Source organism: Chanodichthys erythropterus, chromosome 13 (assembly GCF_024489055.1).
Source record: "Chanodichthys erythropterus isolate Z2021 chromosome 13, ASM2448905v1, whole genome shotgun sequence".
Classification (NCBI taxonomy): domain Eukaryota; kingdom Metazoa; phylum Chordata; class Actinopteri; order Cypriniformes; family Xenocyprididae; genus Chanodichthys; species Chanodichthys erythropterus.
In genome coordinates this window covers 23,416,173-23,441,211 of record NC_090233.1, presented here as the reverse complement: position 1 = coordinate 23,441,211, position 25,039 = coordinate 23,416,173, and the positions used below count along the sequence as shown (strand labels likewise).

At 35.7% G+C, this 25,039-nt stretch overlaps 1 protein-coding gene across 3 annotated transcripts in view; it reads right to left on the bottom strand.

Moving 5' to 3' along the window:
- znrf3 (zinc and ring finger 3) overlaps window positions 1-25,039 on the bottom strand; it is a 129,186-nt gene that overhangs the window by 82,795 nt on the left and 21,352 nt on the right. The window contains exon 1 of one of the 3 annotated variants that reach the window (XM_067407105.1): window positions 4,786-5,262. The exons of 1 other annotated variant lie outside the window; for it this stretch is intronic. In XM_067407105.1, the coding sequence (XP_067263206.1) occupies window positions 4,786-5,007 (222 nt within the window). In that variant the 5' untranslated portion in view covers window positions 5,008-5,262. Of the gene's footprint in view, window positions 1-4,785; window positions 5,263-25,039 lie in introns of those variants that run through there. One more of the 3 variants, XM_067407107.1, reaches the window with a different exon arrangement.

The following is a 25,039-nucleotide window of genomic DNA, read 5'->3' as shown; positions in this document are numbered from 1 at the left end:
AAGATTAATTACTCCAGTCTTCAGTGTCACGTGATCCTTCAGAAATCATTCTATTATAATGATTTGGTGCTCAAGAAACATTTCATTTATCATCAATTATCAATTTTTCAGAATTTTGCGATGAACAAAGTTAATCAAAAACATTTATTTTAAACAGAAATATTCTGTAACATTAGAAATGTATTCACTGTCACTTTTGATCAATGTAAAGCATCCTTGCTGTATAAAAGTACTAGGCTAATGTCTGACCCCAAACTTTTGAACAGTAGTATATCCTATTAAAACTTATATTATTCAGAATACTATTCAGCATTATAATCAATAATATCATTTTTAAACCAAAAGGTGAAAAACAGACTCACTAAGATGCATGTTAATAATGTTAAAAGGTATCATACACGCATAAAATATGCACACATTAAAGGTGCCATAGAATTGAAAATTGAATTTACCTTGGTATATAGTTGAATAACAAGAGTTCAGTACATGGAAATGACATACAGTGAGTCTCAAACTCCATTGTTTCCTCCTCCTTATATAAATCTCATTTGTTTAAAAGACCTCCGAAGAACAGGTAAATCTCAACTTAACACCGACTGTTAAGTAACAGTCGGGATCATTAATATGTATGATGTTCAAGGCATTAGACAAGCCAGTATTAATGTCTGGATGTGCACAGCTGAAACAACAGACTTTATGCAGGTAAGCAAGCAAGGACAATAGCGAAAAAATAGCAGATGGGGCAATAATAACTGACATGATCCACGATAACATGATATTTTTAGTGATATTTGTAAATTGTCTTTCTAAATGTTTCATTAGCATGTTGCTAATGTACTGTTAAATGTGGTTTAAGTTATCATCGTTTCTTACTGTATTCACAGAGATCAGAGTCATGTCATTATTTTCATTATTAAATACTTGCAGTCTGTATAATTCATAAACAACTTCATTCTTTATAAATCTCTCCAACAATGTGTAATGTTAGCTCGCCTCTAGCTCTGTTAGCCGCAGCCTAGCTACTATCAAACTCATTCAGAATCAAATGTAAACATCTTTGTTAAAATAAAATAAAAATCCAAGTACCCCTGGTTGGGAGTCACTACACAACTAGAAGGAAAAAAAACAGAAGAAAAGAGTAGAGTATAAAGGACAAAGCTATCAAAACTTTCAGCAGACTTTTATTGTTTGAACGAGCAATGTTGCACGCATAATGATCCAGGACAAAACTTTGTGACAAAACCTTCAACTCATTAACCTTCCAATTTTACAATCAAATGTAGTAGTAAGTGACGCATCAGTATATTAGACCGATAACCACCATGTCAGCTATAGGATTGCCAAAATCATCGCAGTCCAAACACTGGATGTAACAGCATTTCAGCTTAAATATTTTAACCTTTCAACCTATTCATTTTATAAATAAAATAAAATAAAATAAAGTATAAAGTATAAACTAAAAGCTAAAGCAATTGTGATAATTGTATGTAAAAACCAACAGCTAGCAAGTCCCTACTGGAGACAAGGCCATGGAACTGGCAGTAGGAACGTAACACTATATTCAAAACATCATCAGCAAGACCTTTCCAAGAGAAAAGCCACAAATACAGTATGTAAGAATTATTTAAAAAGACACTGATTTTCATGCTATGAGAAGACAAAATTGAGGCAATTGAGGTTCTAGCCAAGGAGAACATTGGTTTTGTGTATTAGCCAAGAAAAGTCACTTTGCTTCCTGCCCCATAAGGTAGAGTATGTAGCAAATTGAGTTAATTTGTTTGCTTTGGCCCTGATGGTACTCCAGGCTCTCCTTTTCACTCAAGGGAAATCTGACAAGGATGTACCAGGGCTATAGTTTTCTTAAAGTGCTTAAAAATTTACGTCCTACAGTACAAAATCCTCACTTATTAACTTAATTGGATTCTCAACACCCAAAAACAAACCTTCTTTATAATTAGCCAATCCTAGAGGCTAAAAGCAATCATGGCCTAAACGGAAATCGCGGACAGCATCTGTAAAGTGTAAAGTGAATGTAAAGTGGCAGGCGACAAACCTGCAGAGCACTTCGAATAAACAGAACGATATTATTTGCTGGTGTGGAAACTAATATAGTTATCGTTCTTGGTGTGAACGGGCCTGAAGACTCCGAGAATGGTGCAAAAAACTTTTTTTTGTACGCAAACTGAATTACACAACTATAAAGTCAGAAGTCAAACATTTGAGTTAGATAAATATCTTCATAAGGGGCTTTCGCACCGAATAGTTCTAGGAACTCACTAAGATAGTTCCCCGGAAACTAATTTCTGGTTGCATTCCCACTGGGAATAGGAACTCTGAAGCGGCTGACAGCAGTGTCTTTAAGCGCGGAATGAATGGAGGATGCCTTGATCAGAGCTGTTTGTTGTGTGGTTTCGTGATAACGGAGATGGAATGTAAACGCATAATTTACGTGACTGAAAGAGCAAAAAGCGGGGCTAAGAAACGAAATCTCATATGAAAACTTTTAGTATTGAGGCAGAGAAAAGAACACAACCCTGCAGACATCAGGTAAATGCTGTTATCGCGGTTTTCCATGTTTGTGAGGTAAATCTGTTTACACGGCTTCTTAAAAATACCCAGTGCCAGTGTTTGACATGCGTTTGACCAATCAACGTACACTCACGTCACTGATAGTTCCTATAGTCCTGGTTTAAACCCTACTCTGAAGTAGGAGCTAATTTAGCTCCCCAAAAGGAGTTCCTAGAACTAAAATAGTTCCTAGTTCCTGCGGTGCGAACACGGCAAAATCTGGGTACTTCAGCCAATAGTTATACAACAAAACTCACATCTGCTCAACACCTTTCAAAGCCACATGAAATTATGACATCGCAAAGAAGTTGACATGAAATTATGGCACTGCTAAGAAGAAAATCGTGACTGATACATGATGGCATAGAATTTCGTAAAATGAGAGAGAACAAACCGTGAAGGAAAAGATCTAAAACATTGTGCGCACAACGATTACAACGTTAGCATGAACACTGTCCATATAGGAATCCTAACTTGGCCTCTGCGATAAAAGCGATGTTAAACTATGTCTGAAAATATGGCAAACCTCAAAAGCTTCTCAACGTAAAGCTGAGGTCCGGCATCTCAGCAGGGTTTAAAGATAGAGCCAAATGGCCCATGCTTCATTTAGGCCGGTCAAAATATCTAAACCACTAAATCTCTCATTTCACCCCACTACAGAGAAAGCAATCTCCTCTGCCATCTCTGAAAAATGATGATCACCACTTGCCATTTTGAAGAATGTGATACTTACTAAACCTATACATGCAAACATTCTAACATTACTAAGTACACAACTGTAAACACATAGTAGCGAATGATGTGGGATGGACACGGTAGACCTGGATGTAAAAAAGCCTGTATTTTTCATTTTTCTACACTAAAACCACAAGGAGGAATGTAAAGGAAAGCACAGAAATAGTAGGAGCTTGTGAAAGATGAACTACTGCATGCAGCTCGAGTACATAGAGTATCGTTTCATTCAATTTTTATGTGTATCAATCAAAAAGGTAAAGCATTTACAGTGTGTTGCAAGCATGATGAGATGCAGCATAAAGCATCAGGCATTTGCTTTGATCTGAAGGAAGATCATTGCATCCACTTTCATAGTGTTCACATTACAGTCACCATAACTTCCCACAGTGCACTTCTGCCAGCAGTGTTAAACTCTAAGCAAGTGTTTAAGGGACAGATTATACCTCTTGGCATGGCATTCAATAACGTCTCGCTCTTTGATGCCTGTTCTCTGTTTTCACAAGAGGAGAGGGAAGAATTACAAACTTTCAACAAATCATGAAAATGGGCGCTCTTTAGAAGCATTGCAAAACCTTCCCTAGAGAATACAAAACCGCTAGTGTGCAATATGAAGAATAAATCACACCGAGGTGTGATGGTTCATAAACAATTGATCAAATAGCACAGGTCCCTGTGGAGATATTATTTAAGCAGAGTGGTCATCTGGACAGCATTATGGAGAAGATTTCTCACAGCCTTCAATGAACTACTTCAAACAAAGGACATTTATATGACAGGTGTCATGGACATATGTAAACCATATTATTATTATTATTATGTAAGAGTAATCTCAAGTCATCTTAAAGCTCTTAAAATTCTCATTGCATGCACTGATTTCAACAGGAAATCAAAACTCTATCCATTAACTATGGAAATGAATAAAAGTTACAGGAGAGTCCTGGAACTTTTGAGATTGTAGGCACATAAAGAGATGAGCATGAACAGAAAATATAGATTTTTTTCACGAACTATTAAAGGCCTGGAAATCCTACATTTATCATTCTTTTATCTTTCCAGGATTTCACTGAGTCAAGATTGACAGTTGGCATTTTAACACTGCAAAAGATCTAGGAAATGCTGTTATTAAAATTGATAACCTCTGACATACGTTTACTGCTGTCATCTGCGCTACAAAGTTTACACCATGTTTGTTTCTGCACGTCCCTAGTGCGTTCCTGCAGCATACTACACCATTCATGCAAGTTATGCATCAAAGTAACTTTTTTTGCAAGTACGTTTTCATGTTTTGCGAGACAAGAGGCCATTTTGCGACCGCATAGTTCTCTGGTCTTGTACCATCCTCACGTAGTGAAGTGCAACCCCACACCCCCTTGAAAAGAAAGAGAAAAACAAAGTTGCGGAGAGCGAATGCACCGCACAGAAATTAAGTTGTTAAGAGTGTAAAATTCCCATGCAAGTGCACCGATAGAGACGGAAACGTACTTGCACGATCTCGCCCTCTGCGCTGATAGTGGCTCCGGCTCTGGAGAAGCGCCCTTGCAGACCTGTCGTGTAAGTGGTATAATCACCATTTGGGCTCGACTCAAAAAGCACAACTTCCACAAAGGCAGTATCCTTGGCTACGACGCTTCCCAAGACCCAAAACAGCACCAAGACCACCGAATCAGCACCACGACCGAACCCACTCCTCGGTAAAATCATCATCTTGCCGGTTGGATCAGCGCCGATCGGAACATAATTTCCAAGGGTCTTCAAAAAAGTGTTGATTCAGAATCAAATTTGAGAGGAGAGAGCTCCCTCCCAAAATACAAACTACAACAGAAAAAGAAAAAAACCCAAAACGCAATGGATGGTGCAAAATGAGAATAGCGAACATTAAAAATAAAAGTTTGTCCTTGGAAAGAATGTCGTGGCTTATTTCACCATTGCTGCCCGGACTATCGCATTGCTCGCGCGCTCGCTTATGCCTCGCTGGCTGCTGCTCGCGCTCTCTGTACAAAGCGGATCTCCTTTGATCTGGGAACACGTGATTCCTTAATTTTTTTTTCCACAAAGGGTTAACCCCACCCACCGATCTTTCTGACCCTCTCTATTCTAGTGGTGGGGTTTTTGATTCATCCAAGTGATTCGATTCTTTTGAATCAGTTCGTTTAAAAGATTCGTTCAGTAACTCTTGTATTATTCCCAGCTAATAGGGAACGTTCTCAGAACTTTTGCTAGGCGGTAATGCACCATAAACTGGTTTGACAAACGCCAATAAACATCACAAGAAGAACTTTTGCTAACGTTCTGGCTCGGTTTCTCAAAGTTAGTATGAACAGACATTCTTCAAAAGTGCTCTTTTTTAAAGTTATCATAGGCTAATGTTCTCAAAATGTGCACAAAAAACGTTATGTACAGGAACTTTCTTTTCCTGAAATGTTTTAGTTGGATGCTAACGTTTTTTTTTTTGTTGTTGTTGTTGTTTTTTCTTCAGAGAACATAAAAAAGTAACGTTCCCATAATGTTTGCAGAATTATAAAATGTACGTTTGAAGAAAAATGTTTTAAAAACATTTAATAAGCTTGATGATTTGAACGTTCAGACAACATTTAGAACGTGTTCATATCTTAATGTGAATGTTTGAACGTTTTAGAACATATTTTGTTAGCTTAATGTCAAGTTATCTTTATTCTTTAATTTGCATATCTACAAATCTAGAGGAGACACCATAAACAGTATTCAAATATAATAAGCCTTTCCCCATAGGTCACAACTAAGCATATATAATTATTTGGCAGCTGCTGGACATAGATTTTTATCAAGCTTCTGATAGCCTTTAAGATTTTTGGTAACGTTACTTCATTGTAGTTGGTCATTTTTACACAGTCATAATTCTTATTATGAAAATATATATGGGCTATATATATGTACGTTTCAAAAGGGGAAACTTTAGCTAACTAAAATATGAGTTGCATCGAAGTGAAAAAGAAGGATTCGTTCTTTCAAAAGACTCGTTCAAAACAACCGATTCGCTAACTTCAATTCCACTCCCCTGCTCCTCTCCGCATTGAATCGTTAAGGAGGAGCGACACTGTTTGGATGATTCATATTCAGAAATGTGCATGTATAGTAATAACTTTGAAGTTAATGGCTGGGATTGTCCTTTCGTTTATATTGCAGTCACAAAACCGTTTTATTACTTTTGCTGGAAGATTGGTAAACGTTTCCTTAAGTTGTAATTTTAGCCGACTGTGAGGGAACTTGTTGAACTTTGGGTGGGCTACCTTAAAAAGAACTAAACCTTCTCAAAATTATTAAGCGTCAATTTTACTCGTTTTCTCTATAGTAACAGGACTTTCTAATGCACTTTACACTCTATATTGTGTAAAGTTTTTCAAGCTGGCCTATTTTCACATGTCTTTCTGAGAGAATTTATTTCAGTATATCTGATAATGTGTAGTAGCTAAAAGTTTTAAAAGTTAACACTTTTAAAGTCACCATGAAATGGTCCAGATCACTAATAGTTCTTGAAGATTGTCCTTTTTTACTCTCATAGTGGTCATAAAATGCGTCACTAATTACTCAAGTACGTTCTTCAAGAACTATTAATGATCTGGACCATTATTTTAAAATGAAAAAGATGTTTTTCACTTTAAAATGATGATCACTAGTAGTTCCTGTATAGTGACTATGTAACACTTGAGTAATTAATGATGCATTTTATGACTGTATTCAGAGTACAAATGATGACTGATTACGTCTCAGACACACGATAATGTTCTTTACAATTTGTCCGTTAGTTAATAGTTATTAATGATGGTAATCTCATTAGGTAATTATTGATTAGCTAATAAGGAAGTATCTCTAAATTTGATATTACTTACTGATTAGTTAAGCTTGATTCTAAATTAGTTAATAGAAGTAGCTGAAGTGTTAATGTAGTATTACTCATTACTTCCTGCATAGTTACTTATTAATGACGGACCATTATTCTAATGTGTTACCGGTATATTTTATGTGCTTTCATAATCTTTAATCAAAATAACTCGCCCTCCCTCTAGCAGTGACAACTCTTCTCTGACGACGTGTTTACTGGTGTGAGGGCGGGACAACCTGTCACTCACATGAGATCACATGACAGCAATAGCAAACCACAACCATCCAATCAGTTTCCGATGGACAAAATCAAGTCCCGCCCTACATTTTTTCTTGTTTGAGAAGCTGTTTTACTTGGATATACGTCACAATAGGGAGTAAAAGACTATCGCAACTTCCATTTAGTGCCGAATTTAAAGTTTAGGGTTTTTGTAATACAGAAGAAAGGTTAATATTCATCTGTCAAATGGGTTTTTGATGAGGTCAGATGAACATAAAATAAGGTAGCCAAATTTTGAAATTACTATTAGTATTTTTACACTAAGCATTGAAACCAATAAGACAAGTCAATCTCAAAAGATAATAATGGTTAAAGGATGAGTTCACTTTCAAATGAAAATTCCCCAAGCTTTACTCACTCTCAAGCCATCTTAGGTGTCTATGACTTTCTTCTTTCTGATGAACACAATCTGGGTTATATTAATAAATATCCTGACACATCCAAACTTTATAACAGCAGTGAACGGGACCAACGAGTATGAAGCTCAAGAAAGTACATCCATCATCATAAACTTACTCCACACGGCTCCAGGGGGTTACTAAAGGCCTTCTGAAGCGAAGTGAAGCATTTGTGTAAGAAAAATATCAATATTTAACAAGTTATGAAGTAAAATATCTAGCTTCCGAAAGATCACCTTCCATATTCAACCTATGAAGAAAGTGTAAACTGCGTCGTGTCAGTTAAGCTTTTTCCGTAAATTGAATAGGGAAGGCCTTAGGACATAGCGTAAGCTCTGTGAACTACAAGAGTTTTACACTTCCATCGTACGTTGAATGTGGAAGGCGGTCTGGCGGAAGCTAAATATTTTACTTCATAACTTGTTAAATATGGATATTTTTTTACACAAACGCATCGCTTTGCTTCAGAAGGACTTTATTAACCCCCTGGAGCCGTGTGGAGGACGTTTATGATGGATGGATGTGGATGGATGCACTTTCTTCAGCCTTACACTCACTGATCCAGCTCACTGCCATTATAAAGCTTGGATGTGTCAGGATATTTATTAACATTTCTCTGATTGTGTTCATCAGAAAGAAGAAAGTCATATACACCTAGGATGGCTTGAGGGCAAGTAAAGCCTGAGCTAATTTTGATTTGAAAGTGAACTCATCCTTTAAGGTTTCTTTTTTTTTATGTGCAGAACTTTTCGATTAGCCAAATTACCCCATACGTTAAAACAAGTTAAAGGGTCTGATCTCTCCTTTGATTCTCATGAGGAATGAGACAAAATCAAAGACCCTTTGCGTTCAGATATGCCGCAACTCTTCAACAATAAAAGAACCTTTGAAGTATTCAAAGATTTGACCTTGGACTGACAGCAAAGAGCCCTCGTTGTAATCACTTTCAACTGGACACATTTCATCTGAGGAAGCTCAAGTTTACATTGAAAATCTGTTTATTTTACAGAGCATGCCTTGGTGAAGTGTGCATTTTGAAAGTAAACTTTGGCAAGATGACCATTTAACACGGAAAAAATAAAACACTGGAATTTGTTTTTGCAAATAATGTAATCATGTTTAGGCCTCATTATGTGCTAAATAACCTGGGTAAACTTGAGGTATCAGATCTTTTACCCAGCTTGGGAAGTTGCATTGAAAACGTTGCATTTAATACTCAGAAAGGCATAACAATAAAGGCTCAAAGACATCAAACACACACATCATCATCATCATCATTTCTAGGCCTACCCTTCTGATAAATAATGCATGTTTATTCTACATTTTTGTGTTGACAAATCAAAGTTGGACTTTATTGAATTTACTGTGTTTGCTCAACCAGTGTAAACTTTATTCAGAAAATCAAAGAATACGAATTCACATTTGCATGCAATAATACCCCAAGATATTCAAAAGTCTTTAGAGTCTTTTTGAAGACATTCGTTTTATGAAAACCAACTGCACAGCTCCTCAAGGTCAGGAATGTATCAGGAAGAAACAACGGATTCCAAAATGGCCAACATGTGTTCTGATTCAACACAGGAAACCCAAAAGAGCTTGCAGAATGCTAAAAAGCCTGGTTTGCCTACAGCATGACAATTATTTACAGATCGACTCTCAGCTGATGATGTCATTGAAGCTGTACGCTAATGATCATGAGGACGAGGAGGAGAATGGCACTCCATCTGTTTTTGAAGAAGACCCTCAGCTGTGATCTATAAAACTACCACATGATGAGGAAAACTGGCGTCTTAGTTTTCTCTTCTGCACTCTCTGGTCCTTAAAGTTTCATAGTTGGCATGCACAGTCACATGTTCATCATAATAACATTGCATCATTTTAGTCAAAGAAGTGCTTAGAATCTCATTTTCGTTGGCAGGGTGGAGTATCAACATCTGTGAACAGACTGTTGTAACTGTTAGGAGACAAGACAAGAGAATAATGACTGACTGAAGAGTGTAAAAGGTGCCATAAGTCAAACAATAGTTGCTTCAGTTCAGCGTTTAAGTGGCTGTAACGTTAAACAATCATAAAAATGCCATGTTTACTATCTCCCCCAGTGTCATTTCCATTTGAAATTGAATGCAGGCCCTGAAGGGTTGATAAACAAAGAACATCTTCTGTTTACATTGATCCATGTCCTGAGAGAGAAATATAAACGGCGGCTAAAATACTCTGATACGCAGAAAACTGCTATTGTTTTGGACAAAAAAAGATGTGTGTTTGCTGTCAAAAATAAAAGCAAAATATGGATGATTACTTAAAACAAAGAAAGAAAAAAATAATAATAAAGAAGCAGCAGAACAAAGCAGAATTTCCAAAGCTTGGAATCATAGGTCATGTGACTGAGAATATTTAATTAGATTAAAAAAGACATACAAAAAGAAGACAGATGCTTGTTTCTGTGTGTCTAAGTACAAAAGATACATTTACAAGTTCATCACTTTACTCAGTGTAAAGTGTAAAGAGTAACTTTTGCACAATAAACTCTCACATAACACACTTTCACACTTACATTGCAAATAGTTACATTTGTCTAATACACTGTAAAAAATAATAATTGTTGGTTTAACTTAAAAAGTAAGTTACCTGGTTGCCTTAAAATTTGAGTTAATTGAAATGAACAGTTTAATCAACAGAAACTCAAAATATTATGTTATCTGAACAGCATTATTTAACATTATTAAGTTGATTTTATAAAAGAAAAAAATTTGTGATAAATCATGAAAAAAAAAAAATATATATATATATTTTCTGCATCATTACTCCAGTCTTCAGTGTCACATGATCCTTCAGAAATCATTCTAATATACTGATTTGCTGCTCATGAAACATTTTGTGCATTTGTTTGCTGTTTAATATTTTTGTGGAAAGCATGACACTTTTTTTTTTTTTCAGGATTCTTCTTAGATGAATAGAAATTTCAAAATAACAGCCTTTTTAAATCATTTTTGCAAGTCTTTACTCTCACTTTTGATCAGTATTCTTGTTGAATAAAAGCATTATATATATATATATATATATATATATATATATATATATATATATATATATATATATATATATATATATATATATATATATATATACTTTTCACACAATGAATGTTGAAATGGTTATTTCAAGTTTTATGATGAATTTTCATAGTCAAAATTATCTATATGCATTAGCATTTGAAAAATGCATTTGAAAACATAAATGATTCAGAAGCTTCCAAGTCAGTTAAGGTGCCATAGCAAAAATAAACATCTGTTAGTTTGCCTCAACCCTTTTAATGTTAGAGCTTACAGATTTCAAGAAACTTTCAACCTAGAAAGAAGCTGAAATGTTGTGCAAAAACAATTACAAATGGAGAAATGTTGTAATTGTTTGTGGTTCATCTGGTGTACATACACCATACAAACCACAAGCAGCACTTCTCCATTCGTATTTGTTTGTGTATTGTGTGTTTGAAAGAGAAAGAGTGAGGATGAAAGTGGTTCTGAAAGTCCCCTCATGCATTTAATTCAATTCAACTCTGCCCTCTGGTGGTTTTTGTGAAAAACAACATGTTTACTCTGGATGCCACAGGCTGATCACCTGTGGATCTGATAACTAAAGCCATCTGTGAGAGAGGTTTTGCTATACACTCTCTTGGAAGTGTGTGATTGTGTGTTGTGAGGCAGATGTTTGGGAGCAATAGATACCATATGAATGGTTTATTGACTATAAAGCACAAAATAATTATTAATTTCTTTGATAAAACCAACTTTTTCTGTATTTCCCTTAATATAGGTGCAATTCTTGAAAGTTTGTGTGAATCTCATAATTGTTTTTTACTGTTAGTGCCTTTTAACAAGGCTTATTGATCTTTAGATTTAGTATTTTATGAATTAAAGCATGCATTCTTGTAGAGGCCGAATCAAAACAAAAAGCACTGACATCATCTCAAGAATACATCGGCTGACTAACTTCCTCTCTATCTCCCAGAGTCAGTGGGAGAAAACATTTCCATCTGTGGGTGTCCAGGGGCCTCTTAATTGCTTTATGTAATAATACACTCCAGTGTTGTCAGTTACAGATGCAAAATTAGGGCCTCCTCATCATCTCTTTTCTTCATTAGAGGATAACGTCAGCAGGGCCCCATCAAAGGCACGATTCACTGTGGGGACGTCTGATTTATGAGCACAGTTCCCAGAGCATTGTGAGGTTCGCACACATGCAAAATGGCTTCTCTGGTATTTATAGTAACTCAACTGGCATTGTGCTGGAGAGAGGGATGAGAACATGTAGGAAGGAGAGAGAGTGTGTGTGTGTGTGTGTGTGTGTGTGTGTGTGTTGAAAATCACTCTGCTTTGATCTTTGGCCCCTCCTCTCAGATAAAACTCTCTCAGGACAAGAGCTTTGAACAGAAGTCACACAGTTGTTCTGTAATACTGCACCACACAATTATGTTTTAAATATGTGAATGTGTATGGATGCTCTGCATGTTTATTATCTGTTCTACTGCATTTACTATATTTTATCTAGTATGAATAGCAGGACATTGTCCAAGTTTCATTAATACACAAATAACAGTAAACCGTATACAGGGGGAGTTATTGCAGGCAGGTTATTGTTTCTCAAACTGTTAGATCAGATGGATCTCCAATTCAGAAATATCAGATCCGACCCCAGATGCCGGATTCAGTCAAAAGATATCAGTTTTGTCACCAGTAAAACCTGTCAACAGCAAGTCTTGTCTGGTAACCAAAACTCTATTAACAGTCTTGTTTCAGCCTAAGAGATTGACTGAGAAGAGAAGAGCAGAAGCAGGAGACAAAGTGATGATGATAAAAAGAGCCTTAAATTAAAGGCATGAAATGGAAGTTGCTAGTCTTTTCTTCCTTATTGTTCCTCAAACGACCGTGGTTGAAGTGACTAATGACTTAATTTTGGATTCTGATGCTGAATGTCCTTCTATTATTCTCTTAGACATTAGTGCCGCATTTGACACTGTGGATCATAATGTTTCTCTTAATCAACTTGAAACTGTTTTTGGTATTTCTGGCACCGTTTAGATCTTATTTGACCGGATGCAAACAGTTTGTTGTTTTAGGGGAATACAGGTCTGATATTGGTCCAATTTCTACATAGCATCCCTCAGGGCTCAATTTTAGGACCCTTACTTTTCAGTCTTTATTTGTTCCACACTGTAAAAAAATAAAAAATATAAAAAAATGATTTTAACGGTAAAAGACTGTAAAAATGCTACAGTGAAAAGTTAATTGGTTTACAGAAAGTTTCTGTACTATATACGGTGAATAACTAGCCTGGATTTTTTAATCACTACTTGAATAAAACCTACTAAAATGTAGGGGGACATTATTATATGAAAAATGAAAATTATATTAATACAAATATTATTTTTATTATTAAAATATTGTGTAGCCGTTAAATCAATTTAATGTGTTTTACTAACAGCAATGTGTTTTAATAATTTGTGGCACTGTTAACTCATTAAACTTTAAAAGAGGATAATTTAGTGGATGATTTAAAAAAAAGATTGTTTACGCTCATCTTCTACTAGTTCCAGCATGTGTGCAGTTGAGTTCTGTTGACAACTATGCGTCGCTCAACATACATCCCTTACTCTGTAGCTCTGATTGGTTGTAGGTCTATCCAATTGAGGTCTTTCCTGGATCGGTTGAAATACGCCCCCATAATCAAAGCCCAATTGAGCAGTATCAGACTCATATAACTAGCATTGAGTATGACCTCGTCAGGCTAATGAATAACTGTAATAGATCTAACAGTAAATATAATGTAATTTTACAGTAAAATACTGTTAAATCTACATTTTTTTTGGAAGTGAAAAATAACAAGTCATTGTATAATTTACAGTGAAAAAAATGTAAATTGACATTCCCAGAATTCTCTGTGACGCTTCATATTTGATTTCATTGAAATAACTGTTTCTTCTTAGTTTTTTTTTTTTTTCATCAGGGTTTTATGTTACATCTAATGTTGTTAAATTAATGTTTATTGCATTTTTAAAATTTCATGTGTGTTACCATGATGGTGTTTGGTGTTTGTGTGAATGGCACGTGCACCTTCTCTATTAGTATTGTTCTTCTCAGCTTGTGGAAGCTGCTTGTGATGAACTCTGATTCATCATGTGACTCTCATCACCACTGTGTTTGGTGGTTGTCAGTGTATTACAAAGGTAAAGATATTAGTACTTCATTAGAGTGGTAAATTAATATCATATTAGTTAATGAAATACGTTTTTTTTTAACCGTAAATGGAATTTTTTTTTACGTTGATACCATATTTTTTACGGTAAAGTTCTGGTAACCACAGCTACCGTTTTTAACAGGGATTTTTTTCCAGTGCAGCTTGGCCAGCTTTTGTTAACTTTTTTTTTTTTTTTTTTTATGCTGATGACACACAGATATTCATTGTAAACCTGGTCAAAGTGAGACTGTCTCAGTGCTCACTAAATGTATTTCTGAGATAAAATCATGCATGTCTAATAATATTCTTTGTTTAAACAGTGATAAAACTGAAGAAATGCTAATTGTTCTCATCAGCTCCATAAGGCTGGCCAAACACCTCTTATCATTGATAGTTCTGTACTTGAGTTTCAGAGATATATATATATATATATATATATATATATATATATATATATATATATATATATATATATATATACAGTGGGTACAGAAAGTATTCAGACCCCCTTAAAATTTTCACTCTTTGTTATATTGCAGCCATTTGCTAAAATCATTTAAGTTAATTTTTTTCTCATTAATTTACACACAGCACCCCATATTGAGAGAAAACAGAATGTTGACATTTTTGCAGATTTATTAAAAAAGAAAAACTGAAATATCACATGGTCCTAAGTATTCAGACCCTTTGCTCAGTATTTAGTAGAATTTGTGAAGCCACTCCTTCGTTATTTTAGCTGTGTGCTTAGGGTCATTGTCTTGTTGGAAGGTAAATCTTCGGCCCAGTCTGAGGTCCTGAGCACTCTGGAGAAGGTTTTCGTCCAGGATATCCCTGTACTTGGCCGCATTCATCTTTCCCTCGATTGCAACCAGTCATCCTGTCCCTGCAGCTGAAAAACACCCCCACAGCATGATGCTGCCACCTCCATGCTTCACTGTTGAGACTGTATTGGACAGGTGATGAGCAGTGCCTGGTTTTCTCCACACATACCGCTTAGAATTAAGGCTAAAAAGTTCTATCTTGGTCTCATCAGACCAGAGAATCTTATTTCTCACCATCTTGGCAAACTCCATGCGGGCTTTCATGTGTCTTGCACTGAAGAGAGGCTTCCGTCAGGCCACTCTGGTAAAGTCCCTACTGGTGGAGGGCTCAGTTCCTTTGACCTCATGATTCTCATTTGCTCTGACATGCACTGTGAGCTGTAAGGTCTTATATAGACAGGTGTGTGGCTTTCCTAATCAAGTCCAATCAGTATAATCAAACACAGCTGGACTCAAATGAAAGTGTAGAACCATTTCAAGGATGATCAGAAGAAATGGACAGCACCTGAGTTAAATATATGAGTGTCACAGCAAAGGGTCTGAATACTTAGGACCATGTGATATTTCAGTTTTTCTTTTTTAATAAATCCGCAAAAATGTCAACAATTCTGTGTTTTTTCTGTCAATATGGGGTGCTGTGTGTACATTAATGAGGAAAAAATGAACTTGAAAATTAACTAAAAATGATTTTAGAAAATGGCTGCAATATAACAAAGAGTGAAAAATTTAAGGGGGTCTGAATACTTTCCGTACCCACTGTATATTTTAATTGAGGAATCTAGTAATGGTCTTTGATTCTTCATTGACATTTGACCCCAATGTACAAGAAGCTGTAAAAGTTAACAAATTAAATTTAAATATGTTTTAGTACCTTTATGGATTTTGAGAGAGGAAATGTCATTGCTAGCTATGCTGGCCTCACTGGGCCATCGGATTTCAACAAAAATATCTTCCGAAGATGAACGAAGGTCTAACGTGTGAGAAAACGACATGAGGGTGAGTAATAAATGACATTATTTTCATTTTTGGGTGAACTAACCCTTTAACAATCATTGCACTGGCTACTAGTTAAGTTTAGAGTTGATTTTATATGCTCACAAAGCATTTCACAGACTGGGTATTTATCTCACCTTTCAAACCACATCCCAAACTGAAATCTTTGCTCTTCTCAGCATATGTTGGTTGTCCAACATATGCTATTTTTCTATAGCTGCTCCCAGGTTGTGGAACCAACTTCCAGTTGAAATTCTTGAAATCAAAGTTTTTAAGTTGGCTTATTGTTGGCTGTGGTAAACGTGGTTGATTTCTTTTTATAGTTTTAATACACCAATGTACTATTTATTTTGTATTTTCTTTGTATTCTACCTTGTTAAGTGCTTTAAGAAGCTCCTCTTAAAAATGCTATAGAAAATAAAGTTATTATTTTATTATTGTGACGTGTATCTGAGAGTAAAACAGCTTCTGGAATGAGAAAAAAAATGTAGGGCGGGACTGGATTTTGTCCTTGGGAATTGATTGGATATAGGAAGTTGGACGTTGCTAACTAAATTGAGGCAGATCTGAATGCCAGTTTGTGGTCCAGTCAGTTGTGGAGGATATTTAGTCAATTATTCATAATAAACATTCTGCAACGTTCCGTAAAAAAATAAAAATTGTCCATTTTTAACTTCAATTAGTGGTGCTTTCTACTTTTCTAAGTGCTATAAGGGCTATAAGCAAACACCACTAACTTTTTTTTCTTCAGAATAATGTGAAAATCTAGTTAAAATAAGATTATTCAAGTCCACTTTAGAATCACATCACTGTATTAAACAAAAGATTTTGGTCTTAGAGTCAAGACCAAACTTTAAAAAGTCTATTTTACCCTAGACACTATAGAAATAGAGCTTGTGAAGATGGATTTTTGTATAGGGGAAGGGTGCCTTGATTGCTAAAAATGACTAAATGATCTCAAATCACTCACAGACTCAATCTGCACACTCGGGGCAGAACTAAAAACTACAAACCCAGAGAGAAATAGAGAGAAGAAAGAGTTTGTGTGGATCAAAGACAGAGATTTTGTGATCTTTTAAGTTCTTTCTGTGACCAACATGTTTTCATGTTACTATGATCAAGATGAAAGTGCAAGAACTTTGAAATGGAGAGGAAAGAAGAACGAGTGAGAAAAAGCACTTCTTCATCTACATCTTCATCATTATATACATTTATTCATTTAGCAGGTGCTTTAATTCTGAAGTGAGGAAAAGTACAAACACTGTTATGTAAAGGAGCCAACAACATTTGTATAAAGCTTAAATAGCATCATCTGAAAGCTCATATGTAAATAACTGTCATTTAAGTGAACAAGAATCTGTTATTCCTTCATAGTGTTGTAAGGGAATTTGCAGAGTAAAAGTAGAAATGAGGATGTTATTTGTGTATAATAATAATAATAAATTACATATAGCCATAGATTATTACAATTTAAAATAATGGTTTTCTTCAAATAAAATATTTGAAGAATTGTCAACTATTTTTGCCTATACAATAATGAACAATAATAATGCATAATAATTAAATAACATTGGAACCCACTTAATTAAAGTATCTTCTGTTGTGTTTCACAGAAGAATGCCATAAAGGTTTGGTACAACATAATAAATGATAAAAGATTTTCATTTTCAGGTGGACCGACCCTTTTAAAAGTGTTCACAATATTCCAGATAACACCTTTCATATTTTACCTCTATGAGAGAGAAAGAAAGAGAGAGAGAAACAGACCACTCTCTGTGCTTTTAGAGACAACATAGATTAAACCACATTAGCAGCGTGTCAGGAAATGACTTCAGATCAAATGGCTGACATGATTATGGTTCCTGCTTCTTTTAATTCACCTACACACAAACCAACACCCTCATCTTCTCTATTCCTTTTAAACATAAAAACAGAGTGAATGGAAACTAAGCTTGTTACCACATGTCTTGGCAAGATCCTCCATGAATTGAGCACATTTTAATTTGAACCTCATTGTTTTAACAACCCTGACCAGCATCTCCAGAGAACAAGTCCACACAATAAAACGCCATGCTCGTCTCTTTGAAGCGTCTCCAAACACATTGTCATCATAGTGACAAGCTCATAAAATACACAAAACTTCAAATGATTTGCTCTTATGTTGTTTTTGTTGGAGACCAAAATTGGATGTTTATATCTCTTTCTTTATTTCACGTTGTGCTTGAATATTATAACCTTTTAATCAAGCATGTCTATGTCTAGCCCTGAGATGATTTTTGCATATAATATAAATTTATATTTATGTTAATATGATAACCAAATATTAAACAAATTCTAAATAATATTTAAATAAAGAGGCCAGACATCACTTTTGGCTACTACTGTATAACTCTTTCTCACAAACAAATGTGTGCTTACTATATTCTCCACCAGATGGCAGCAATGTCAATATGCTAACTTTCTCATCCATAATATGGAAAATCTCACGCAGAGCGTTTTGGCTCATGTTTGGAAACCATAGAATTAATCTAATAAAATAGAGCTTTTATCTCATAATTATGATTTTCTATTCAGAAAAGACTAATGAAATGGCATTCAATTTGTATTAGTTGGTTTGTTCATTTTGGTAACACTTTACAATAAGGTCTCATTTGTTAACATTAGTTAGTTACATTAGTTAAAGGGTTAGTTCACCCAGAAATTAAAATTATGTAATTATTCACTCACCCTCATGTCTTTCCAAACCTATAAGACTTTCGTTCATCTTCAGAACACAAATGAGGATGTTTTTTATGAAATCTGAGTGCTTTTTGTCCCTCCATTGACAGTTCACGCAACTACCACTTTGACGCTTCAAAAAGTTTATAAAGAGATCGTAAAACTAATCCAAATGAATTGAGCAGTTTAGCCCAAATCCTCTGAGGGAACACGATCACTTTTTACGATAAACAGATTGAATTTAAGCTTTTATTCGCATATAAACACTGAACAGCAAACATAAACAGAAGCTCAACCGCATCTGCTGGATGCGTAAGAACAATATGCAAGAACAAATTGATTCTTCCGGAAGCTCAAACGTGCTGCGTAACACAAGAATGAACCTCATTGGTTCTCGCATGTCAAGCAAACATGCTTGAGCTTCTGTTTACCACAACTGATGTGGGTTGTTGAATGTTTATATGCAAATAAAAGCTTACATTCAATCTGTTCATCATATAAAGCAACCGTGTCTCTTTAAAAAATGTAGAAGCTACTCAATTCATATGGATTAGTTTTACAATCTCTTTATGAACTTTTTAAAGCGTCATAGTGGTAGTTGCGTAGACTGTCAATGGAGGGACAGAAATCTCTCAGATTTCATTTGTGTTCTGAAAATGAACAAAAGCCTTATGGGTTTTGAATGACATGAGGGTGAGTAAATGGTGACAGAATTGTCATTTTTGGGTGAACTAACCCAACATGAACAATACTTGCAACAGTTATTAATTTTATTCATATAAGTCTCAGCATTTACTAATACATTTTTAATATCATGTTAATATCAGCTAATGCACTGTGAATGACCATGAACACTTTTATTAACTAACATTAACAAAGGTTAATAAATGCTGCAGAAATATATTGCTCATTGTTAGTTCATGTTAGTTAATGGATTAACTAATGTTAATAAATGAGACCTTATTAGTTCAGCTCAACTGTTCGGTTGGTGATTTAAGATGGGTTTGTCTGTTTCCATCAACTGTAATAATATATAATGAAGGCATATACTGTATATACACTCTTAAGGTATTTGTTATTAACACTAGTATACTAAAGGTGTGGAATAAAATACTTGCGTTCTGCTTACTGCATAGTGTGCACTATAGACTTGATGCTGCCTACTAATTCTCCTAAAATGAAACTAAACATTTCAATGCAATATTATTGACACATGACCTCCTTACCCTGCACATTTAATTTAGCAATCCAAGTTTTGAGTAAAATGTTGTAAGGCTTGTCAGACAATGAGATATTAAAGGAGGAGACCGTCAGAGAACTCAGAATAATTATGACAAAATGTCCAAATTTTGAGATGAAACGTCATCATAATTATGACATAAAATATATTTTTTAGATTTTTGGTCATAATTTTTAACTTTTATGCCATGGTCGTGACGTTTTATCTAACGATTTTGCAATTATATTGCTTGGAGACAATTGTTTCAATTGTGATAACGCAGTGAAACATGACAAATTGTATGGACGTCATTTTTGGCAAATCTGTCATCAAAGAAATTATGAACACATAAACAAAAACAAGAGAGAATCAACAAAGTATTTTATATATATAGTGTAATATCCTCATATTTTGATTTTTTTTTTTTTTTTTTTTTTTTGAGTGTGATTAAACAAACTCCTCTAGACATCTTTGGACACTACTGTATTCCTTTAAGAAGTTTTCCAGGCTAATATTCTTATCACATGGTCTTCAAATGTGATAACTACAAGGCTCAGGTGGTGATGCTGCTACCTCTGGGTATTTTCCACCAGGAGGTGCTTCAGAGGAAAAACACCCTTAACCTGTTGACTGTGAAGCTGCAGTGAATCAGAGCCAACAAACACTTCACTTCTGGCAAAAGCAAAGCCAGTTAATGAACAGAAGAGCACAAGACAGGGCAGTTAAGTGCATGACAGAAAACATGATCTATTCTGTCAGGCTAACAAATGACCATCAAAAGAAACAGTACATATATAGAACATGAAACCATTTCACTATGCATTCACGTCCCCCTCTCAGCAAAAGGCTCTTCTTGCAAGGCCCGTGGGTGAAAGTGAGAGTTGTTGTTTGGGGTCATGTAGTTGTTGTTGTTGTTTTTACAGGCAGACAGAGTGGAGGGGAACGCCAAGGGGGGCTGAGCAACAAAGACCCCGCACTGTCAGCTATTCCAGAAACAAAGCACAGCTTATTCTGCTAACAACAGTCTGGCAGAGACACCACAACACGCTGGCACACTGACAATAAGCAAGATCCCACTCGTGAAATTTGGGTCAGTTCACACAACAAATTTTTTATGGATCAAGGAATTATATAAATGTTGCTATATAAATATCAGTAACTGCACCAAATTGCATATTTTTGCTCAGTTTGGGCCTCTGAATAAAACTGAGGTGTTTTTTCTTCCTCACGTATGAGGTCCATATTCTTCTATACAGTTGTGGTCAGAATTATTGGCAACCTTGGTAAATATGATCAAACATGACTATAAAAATAAATCTGCTTTGTTTATCCTTTTGATCTTTAATTCATAAAATTAGCAAAAATCTAACCTTTCATTGAAGGAAAATAATTGAAAGTGGGGGAAAAATCACATTATGAAATAAATGTTTTTCTCCAAAACACTTTGGCCACAATTATTGGCACCCCTAGAATTTTTTTATGAGTAAAATATCTCTGAAGTATATTGCCAGTCATATTTACATTTTTTTAGCATACCAGGGTGACTAGGAGCATGAAATTGTCCAGCCATGACTTCCTGTTCCACAAGAGTTTAAACATGAGGAAACACAAAGGCCAAATTCCCGTAATCATTCATCACAATGAGTAAAACCAAAGAATATGGTTCTGATGTGCAGCAAAAGATTGTTGAGCTTAACAAAATAGAAAGTAGCTGTAAGAAAATAGCTAAAGCATTGAAAATCCCCATTTCCACTATCAGGGCAATAATTAAGAAGTTCCAATTAACTAACAAAGTTACAAATCTGCCTTGAAGAGGACGAGTGTCTAAATCATCCAAATGCACGGTGAGGAGGAAAGTTTGAGTGGCCAAAGACTCTTCAAGGATCAGAGCTGGAGAATTGCAGAGATTAGTTGAGTCTTGAGTCTCAGAAAGCCTAAAAAATATCAAACAGCACCTACATCCCCACAAGTTGTTCGGGAGGGTTTCAAGAAAAATCCTCTGCTCTCATTCCGAAAAGATCTCCAGCATAATCAGTTGTCAGACACGACTGGAACTTCAAACGGGACCGGCTTCTATGGTCAAATGAAATTAAAAAAAGAGCTTTTTGCTAGCAAACCCACCAGATGGGTTTGGTGCACATGGATAAAAAGTACCCCATGCCCACGGTTAAATATACTGCTGGATGTTTAAAGTTGTGTATTTTTCTGCTGGAGGTCCTGGACATCTTGTTCATTCTATCAAATACCAACAGATTAAAACTCAAAACCTGACCGCTTCTGCTAGAAATCCAATATTGGCCCGAGGTTAGATCTTCCATCAGGACAATGATCCAAAACAAACATCAAAACTAACACAAAAATGAGTCACTGAGCACAAAATGAAGCTTCTGCCATGGCTGTCCCAGTCCCCTGACCTGAACCCTATAGAAAATGAGTGAAGTGAACTGAAGAGAAGAAGCACCAACATGGAGCTGGAATCTGAAGGATCTGGAGAGATTCTGCATGAAGGAATGGTCTCTGATCTCTTGTCAGGTGTTCTCCAAACTCATCAGGCATTATAGGATTATCTGTTATCTTGGCAAAAGGAGGTTGCAAAAAATATTCAACAAAAGGGTGCCAATAATTATAGAAGAAAAACATTTATTTCATATTTCATATCCCCATTTTCAATTCTTTTCCTTCAATGAAAGGTTAGATTTTTGCTAATTTAATGAAATAAAGATCAAAAGGATGAACAATGCAGATTTATTTTTACAGTCATCTTTGATCATATTTACCAAGAATGCCAATAATTCTAAGCATAACTGTAATACTATGAGCTCAAAAAATTTGATACTCAACAAAAAGCACATATGCACTTTTTTGGATTTTGATTTTGTCTAAAGGTTAAATACTGTTCTCTTAAATACACTACATTGCCAAAAGTATTGGGACACCCCTCCAAATCATTGAATTCAGGTGTTCCAATCACTTCCATGGCCACAGATGTATAAAATCAAGCTCCTAGGCATGCAGACTGCTTCTACAAACATTTGTGAAAGAATGGGTTGCTCTCAGGAGCTCAGTGAATTCAAGCGTGGTACCGTGATAGGTTGCAACCTGTGCAATAAGTCCATTCGTGAAATTTCCTCACTACTAAATATTCCACATACAACTGTTAGTGGTGTCATAACAAAGTGCAAGCAATTGGGAACAACAGCCACTCAGCCACGAAGTGGTAGGCCACATAAAATCACAGAGCGGGGTCAGCGCATGCTGAGGGGCACAGTGCGCAGAAGTCGCCAACTTTCTGCAGAGTCAATAGCTACAGACCTCCAAACTTCACGTGGCCTTCAGATTAGCTCAAGAACAGTAGAGAGCTTCACGGAATGGGATTTCATGACCGAGCAGCTGCATCCAAGCCTTACATCACCAAGTGAAATGCAAAAAGTCAGATGCAGTGGTGTAAAGCACGCCGCCACTGGACTCTAGAGCACTGTGTTCTCTGGAGTGACGAATCACGCTTCTCTGTCAGGCCATCCGGTGGATGAGTCAGGGTTTGGTGGTTGCCAGGAGAACGGTACTTGCCTGACTGCATTGTGTCAAGTGTAAAGTTTGGTGGAGGGGGGATTATGGTGTGGGGTTGTTTTTCAGGGGTTGGGTTTGGCCCCTTAGTTCCAGTGAAAGGAACTCTTAATGCTTCAGTATACCAAGACATTTTGGACAATTTCCTGCTCCCAACTTTGTGGGAACAATTTGGGGATGGCCCCTTCCTGTTCCAACATGACTGTGAACCAGTGCACAAAGCAAGGTCCATAAAGACATGGATGAGCGAGTTTGGTGTGGAGGAACTTGACTAGCCTGCACAGAGTCCTGACCTCAACCCGAGAGAACACCTTTGGGATGAATTAGAGCGGAGACTGTGAGCCAGGCCTTCTCGCCAATATCAGTGCCTGACCTCACAAATGTGCTTCTATAAGAATGGTCAAAAATTCCCATAAACACACTCCTAAACCTTGTGGAAAGCCTTCCCAGAAGAGTTGAGGCTGTTATAGCTGCAAGGGGTGGGCCAACTCCATATTAAGCCCTACGGATTAAGAATGGGATGTCATTAAAGTTCATGTGCATGTAAAACCAATATAGTGTGTATATATATATATATATATATATATATATATGTATGCATTTTTTTCTAAAAATTAGAAAAAGAAAAAGAAAGGGAATAGGTCAGGCTTTACAGCCTCTGCAGTAGCATATGCTATGCATTTTCCTTGTAAAATTGTTTTTATTAGTTAATTTGCAGATTATCTAATGTGTTGGGGAAAATTACTTTTAAAAGTAATAAGTTACAATATTGCATTTCTCTCTAAAAAAGTAGCTAATTGTGTTACTTAGTTACTTTTTTTATGAAAAGTAATGCATTACATTACTTTTTGTCACCCAGGCTGGGCTTGCTTTTTAAAAAAATAAAAAAAGTTATATTTTTGGGAAATGTAAAGGCCCTTTCTTTATTTGCTTTTTGCTTAATAAATTGAAGCTTCTGAGCTTTATGAATCTTTTGTTTCGAATTAGTGATTCTGATCTCTTATCAAACGGCTAAACTGCTGAAATCACGTGACTTTGGCGCTCCGATTCACTGATTTGATTCGTAAAGCTCCGAAGCAGTGTTTTGAAATCGGCCCATATAAATATTGTTGAAAAGTCTTGTCACTGTGTTCTTGTCACTTTATAATATTTAGATAGATCCACTGAACTCACATGAACTGTTTCAAATATGTTTTCAGTACCTTTATGGACCTTGAAAGCTGGAATGGCTTTGCTCTCAATAGAGGCATCACTGAGCCATCGGATTTCATCAACAATATCTTAGGTCTTACGGCTGTAGAACGACATGAGGGTGAGTAATAAATGCCATTATTTTCATTTTTGGGTGAACTAACCCTTTAATGTCATGAGTATTTAACATTAGGTGGCCATTACAAAGAACAATAACATAATATACAATACACATACAGAGGATCACATGTATTCAGCTATTGCCTATTACATTCCTAATAGCATCACAACAGAAAAAAAGAAAAATAAATAAAAAAAAACTATACAGAAGATAACTTACAAAAAAAATTCAAACGAAAAGGATTCAAAAACTCTATAAATCCATTTTGCTTTTTTATTTCTTGCATCTTTTAGGGCCTCAATATAATGCTTAAGTTCAATTTTTGATAATATAATGTTA